General features: G+C 32.2%; 1 protein-coding gene across 1 annotated transcript in view; it reads right to left on the reverse strand.

Annotated features, from left to right (window-relative positions):
- Window positions 1-5,483, reverse strand: part of LOC106687190 (uncharacterized) — a 141,324-nt gene extending 135,841 nt beyond the window's left edge. Inside the window, exon 1 of the mRNA XM_014430924.3 lies at window positions 5,278-5,483. Within this exon, the coding sequence (XP_014286410.3) occupies window positions 5,278-5,427 (150 nt within the window). The 5' untranslated portion in view covers window positions 5,428-5,483. The remainder of the gene's footprint in view (window positions 1-5,277) is intronic.
- Between the last annotated feature and the right edge of the window lie 1,124 nt (window positions 5,484-6,607).

Genomic DNA, 6,607 nt, shown 5'->3' on the forward strand with positions numbered 1-6,607 from the left:
CCAATGAATATTCTTGCCGAAGAAGAGGAAATCTATCTACTAGATCAATTAAGGACCGCTTGTAGCCGAGTGGGATAGTAATATAATAAAATTAGAAGGTAGTTAAGTGGACCATAAAATAGTAGACATTAGCAAGTAGACATAATGATAAAAATCTTCGTGGGATTAGCTGTTTCCACATATATATGTATTGCTTCTTTCCTGGAATAGTGGTACATCTGACAAAAAAAAGGATGATTATAAATTTTATTTGACATTTGATTGTTCCATAGACTAAGGTTAATTTATGACAACACTAATAATTTGAGACAGTCTATAGACAAGTGGTCCCAAGGGGTGCTGAAAGTGCCAACTTCAACTGACTCTTGCCTGAAGATATGCCGGTTTGAATCCGGCCTGAGTGCTCGACTTTTATTTCTGTGGGATCTCACCAAATAAAAACTTAACTCCCCATCGTGGTTAGAATAGAGTAGTAACCTGTAAATACCCTATTCCCCTTATGTCAGAAATGACCAGGAAGGTGGTCATGAGAATATAACAAAAGTTAGACCAAGTAAGGAACTCTAAATATCCTGACGCTCACCTAAATAAATATGACAAGGCAGATAGTGCAATAAATTAAAGAATAATAGGGGCCAGGAAATATTCTAATTTCCTTACGAAAGGGGAAGTTTCATTGTCAAAAAAGAGGTTTAAAAAACAACAAAGAAAACAATTTACAAATGTTCTTCCTTATTCTCATTTAATTGATTGATTCTCATATTAAAGTATCCAAGTACAGGAGTCAACATCAAGCTTTATAGGATTTGAGAAGTAGAAGAAGAATTGGAAGAGAAAAAGAGACCGAGTATAAGAATATAATCTTTTAAGTGTAAGAATGAGGTAAAATCTGGGACTTAGGCCAAATGAAGATATCATTGAAGAACACTTACTGAGATGGATTGGACATGTTCCGATTACGGCGGAAAATAGATTCACGACGATCATTTACAAAACAAAGGCAGAAGGGAGATCAAGAGATAGACGAAGGATGACATGAAAGGCTTTGACGGATTCGGCATAATTTTAACCGTAGAGAGTTGGAATGAGGGAGTGTAAGTCTGATTGTAAAAAGAGATTCCTGAATCGAACTCTACCGAAGGTATACTCACTTTTTTTTTTCAATTTCACTCTCAGTAAAAGAGGAGGAGATTAAATATAGTCAGAATTGTATATTTTAATTTAGTTCGGAATTACATTCAAAGTTATTAAGAAATTTAAGGTACCATATATATATATCAGAGTCCTTATTCGATGTATTTATGTATATATACATAAGTATGTTCACTTATTTATATAATATAATTAAAAAGGAGTTTAGATAAAATAAATTTCATCAGTTTCACTTTTTAAGAGTTTATCAATGACTAAATTGGTTGCCAGCTAGTCACTGATGTTTTATGTAACCACTGTAACTCATTGGCGGTTTTCTGTTCTTACCCTATTCGATAAATTTGGGGATAACGGTGACTCGTCGGATGTTGAATAAGCCCACCTTGGGGAAAGAAATTGGATGGATTAGCCAAACCAGGTCCTCACAGCCGACCCGATCAATATTTTATGCGTCTGTAAAGTACTTTATGATTTTTTTTCGGGTAACAAAGAAACTGTCATTTTTTTTACACAATTTATCCCTAAAGCTTATTTATCTATTAAAAATAATATATTAAATGGAACTTTTTCAAGGACCACTTTTTTAATTAACCAATTCACCAGTTCAATAATTTTCTCGTATGATAGTAGTCAGTGTCAGTCGGGGCAGTGAAGTTAATACAACCAAGGATACATCCATTTCATCGAAATTTTTGCATTTCTTTTTTATTTTGCATTTCTCTAGTATTGTTATATACTTACTATACTTTATTTTAGATATTAAAATTGTAAAATGTGATTAATTTTCTGATTTAAAAAATAGAATGGAAGAAAGGTATACAAATTTATAATTTAAGTTCTGCTAATAAAAATTAAAAGATATTAAAATTAAAAAATTCGAAGTGTCAAATGGTTTAAGAACTTTTTATTTTATGATTTGTTTTTTATTTAATGAAAATAAAAACTAATTTTTAATTTAAACTCTTTTGAGATAAAATTTAATACTCATCTTCAATATAAATCCAATTTTTTTTTTAATTGTTGGCTATAACATTTAAACATATTAGTAATAAATTTTAATTGAATACATAAACCTGAAGAATCTATTTAACATTCAAGAAGTAGTAAAACAAAAATTTAATAGTTCGTTGAACATTAAAAAAGCTGATTATAATTTCCATTAATGTAATCTCATAATTGCTCCATTGTTCTACGACAAACTAATTACGTCATGTTGATACTTTATTTCAGAACGGAAATTCGGAAAATACTAGAGAGCATGATGGTGAACGTTGACGTCACTGGCATTCATGATGGTATCATTTTTTGCACCAACTTTTATCACTAAAATGGTCTTCCATTAGATCTGACGGAATGCATGTCCTAGAAAAACCTTGATTTAACATTATTAATCCATTGAAAAATTTTTAAAATTGAATATTTTAATAAAACTCGTTTTTTTCGGTTGAAAAGGTAAGACCGGAAAAACTAAATGTATTCATTTCAGCAGAAAAACGATAACACCTCCATCCCCAGAACTCACCCTCGGAGATTCTCCGTTACCATATGTCGAATATTGTAGATTTTTAGGCCTCATATTCGATAGGCGTCTTTCTGGGAACCGCCACATCGGTATCACTTAGAAACAAATGCACAGATAAAATTTTAATCTTAAAAGTCCTCGGCAAAACATCATTGGGAGCTGATAGATCAATGATATTGAAAATATACATAGCCTTAATCCGGTCCAAACTTGATTATTGATGTTTTGTATATGGTTCAGCTCGCTTCCAAAGCCTACCCAAACTCGACACCGTTCAGAACACCTGAATCTGCATTGCCACTGGTGCCTTTAGAACCAGTTAAATTTTGAGTTTATGTGCTGAATCTGGAATATCACTCCTACTATTTAGACGACAAATATTATTACTTATGAATTATTTTTCCCGGCTGTAACTGCAACCCTCGCATCCAATTTATAAGTACATTTTCATTCCTAAATTCTCTAGACAGTTCCAGCAGAAGATAAATACAACACTACCTCTCGCTGAACGATTATCGGCCACCGTCACAGAATTAAAAGCAATTATTTTGTGGTCTGATGGCTATACCACAAAATAACACGCCCCCTGGACCTACCAACGTAAATATCCAACTATCCAAATACCGCAAACAAAATACAACAACGTAATAATATCAAGAAAAGTTATGAGAACTGCTACAAACTCTACCAGAACATACCGCTATATATACAGATGGCTCAAAGTCAGATAGCGCAACAGGATCTGCCCTTGTGACACAAAACACAACCCATAAAAGAAAACATCTCTCTAATATTTATACCGCAGAACTAAATGCCATAGCATCCGCCCTTTACTTTTTCATGAGAAAAATACCAAATGACAATATAGTAATAATATCATACTCCATTAGCGCGCTTCAAGGACTAGATATAATGTATTCAGTTCACCAACTCGTTCAACGAATTCATGAATACTTAATAATGCTAAAACAAATAGATAAATCAGTCTACTTTATCTGGGCTCCCGGGCATGTTGGTATTACGGGAAATGAGATGGCCGAAAAAGCTCCTAGAGAAGCGCTACTCCTCCCAGGTAGAACCGCAGCAATCTAAACGGCAAAGGAACTTGCTTCTCCTTTAAAGGAATGTATTAATAAATGATGGCAGGAAATGTGGGATGAAAGTCCACCCAGTAAGTTGAAAGAATGGATTACATCAACCCGAAGTAGACGCCGCGAAGAAGTAGTGATCACCCGACTCAGAATAGTACATACCCGATTGACACGCATCCACCTCATAACAGGAGAGGCCACTCCAAAATATTCGAAATGTCATAGTAATCTGACCGTCAAACACATTTTTGAAGAATGTAATCACTACAAATCAGCTCTGAACCGGTTAGGGATTCCAACAAATGTTCCAATGGCGTTGGGAAACGACGAATCCGTAATAGAAAGAGTCATTAAATTCATCCATCAGACTAACTTAATAATCAGCCTTTAATTATTATAAATATACATTTATCTTGCCTTATTTTTAAAATTAGAATAGTTACTTATCAGCTTTTCATCATCCTTTCCACTATCGTAACGATTATCAAACAAATTATATTTTTTTTACCTAGCTAGATAATATTTCAAATATCACGGAAATTATTGGTGCGGATCCATACACCATACCAAAGCTATGACTGGAACAACTAGGCCTTACCAAAACCAACTACCAACGGGCGTTGTAGACCAGGCTGTTTAACGCCCTTTCAAAATTAACAACAACAAAAGAAAAAATCTTAGAGAAGGGATGAATCCCTATTTTGGTCTAAAACAAATTTTTTAACTTAAAAATTATGTTAAAAATCGAGAGGTTTCAAAACTTCGACTTGGTAGTAAGTCGGCGAATCGAGAAAAAAGAAATTGGGTTTTAAAGATTTCAATGCAGACCTCAATACCGAGTTACGTTTCAATGAACACGTCTTTAATGTCTTTAATCCCCAAAATTAACCGCTTTTAATATTACATACAAATTGACAACCAGAGTTTTATTAAAATATTCAATTTTAAAAATTTTTCAATGGATTAATAATGTTAAATCAAGGTTTTCCTAGGACATGAATTCCGCGAGATCTAACGGAAGACCATTTTAGTGATAAAAGTTGGTGAAAAAAATGATACCATCATGAATGCTAGTGACGTCAACGTTCACCATCATGCGCTCTAGTGGTTAATATTTTTTTTTTTTTTTTTTTTCATTTTCTCCTAGGAATCCTTTATTCTATAATTTTGTCAGTGACTTTTATGTGGGTTTGGAATATTTTCCGAATTTCCGTTCTGAAATAAAGTATCAACATTAATAACAATGAAATAAGCATGTTCATTAATAGCCAGAAAAGTCTCACAATTTAATTTTCCACACTGGTTTTAATTATAAAAAATTCAACATACACTCGGGACACTTGAAGTATGAAACAGGTCCCGATGTATACACATACAATAAAAAAATTAAAACAACGACTTCGCACACATCTTAAATAAGTAGCATAATACTTAAATAAAACCAGTGAAACGAAAAAAAAAAATCAACAAAAATATAATATAATTGTTATTACATTGATAATAGCAACTCACGTCTACTTTGATTCCTTGTATACTGTACGATGACTGCGGTGGATCCAGCCGTGGCACGTATCGGTAGAACTCTTCGTTGTCTTTGTACCATTTGACTGCGTAGAGATTGTCATCGTCTCCAAGTTCGTATATGCACTGTAACACTGCCATCTCTCCCCTCAACCTGTATCTTGGGACGTCAACTCTGAATAACTGCAAGCTATAGCAGTCTGAAAAAGAAAACATAAAAGTGTAAGTAAATTAAAAAAAAAAAATCATTATTACTCTATTAATAAAAATAAAATTAACAGATATCTAAAACTAGAATAACTGTTCATATAAATTAACTAATATAATATTTAATTAAAATTAAATATGTTTTTGAAGGCACATTCGTACGGGGTGGATGGCTTGTTGAAATATTTACCGACCAGACAGTTTATGATATACTAAACGATTCCAATCGATCTGCCACATTCAATAAGATTTATGTAATTATTTTTTTAATAAACTCTTTCTGTGAAAAAAAAAATGATTATAAAATACAATAAAGGGTCTTATATGCGTAGTTGAGAAGAAGTTTCTATATTGATGACCAACGATTAACCAAAGAGATGCTTTGGTTAGCATCCACTCTCAACCAATAGATTAAGGTATTCGACAAGAGGGTCACTCCATACTATAGTCGATTTAAGTTTGCTGAGACAGAAAATATGTTACCCACCAGAATAATAATATGTCCACTTCATAGAAATGTAACCCAAATATTACAAACAAAAAATTAAAAACAGTAATCAGTAAGGCGATGTTTCTCAAACGAAAAACGTTAGTTTGTTTATCTTTTTTTTTTTTTGTTCTTTATTACAGAGTTAACAGTTAAGTTTTATTTTATTTGTATTCCTTGTTTAAAGTCTTGTGAAAATTTTAATTTATAAACAGTTAAAGTGCGGTCTAGTCCAGGTTTTCCAAGTTTAGACCCTATTTGAGAAATTGTTTTAAAAATATATATATATATATATACTAAATATACCATCTGCAGAAAAAAAAAAAATTAAAAAAATAATTGAAGGAGTATAAGAAGAAGGGAAAATAGTCACCAACCAGCAATTTAGAGCTGAACGAAAATTATCCATGACACAATTGGATAAATATGTATTTACAATGAATTAATCGTTATGTATCCTTGCTATTATAATATTAATACAGCAATCGACTTCCTCTAATCAATTAAATATTATTTGAAAAGATAGAGCAAAGACACAAGACGAGAATCTTATATTATATTTTATTATAAACTAAATAGAACTAAACTTTCACCATTTTCAATGATGTAATGTAATGGACCAAAAAA

Source organism: Halyomorpha halys, unplaced genomic scaffold (genome assembly GCF_000696795.3).
Source record: "Halyomorpha halys isolate HHAL.00 unplaced genomic scaffold, Hhal_1.1 Scaffold923.1, whole genome shotgun sequence".
Taxonomy (NCBI): Eukaryota; Metazoa; Arthropoda; class Insecta; order Hemiptera; family Pentatomidae; genus Halyomorpha; species Halyomorpha halys.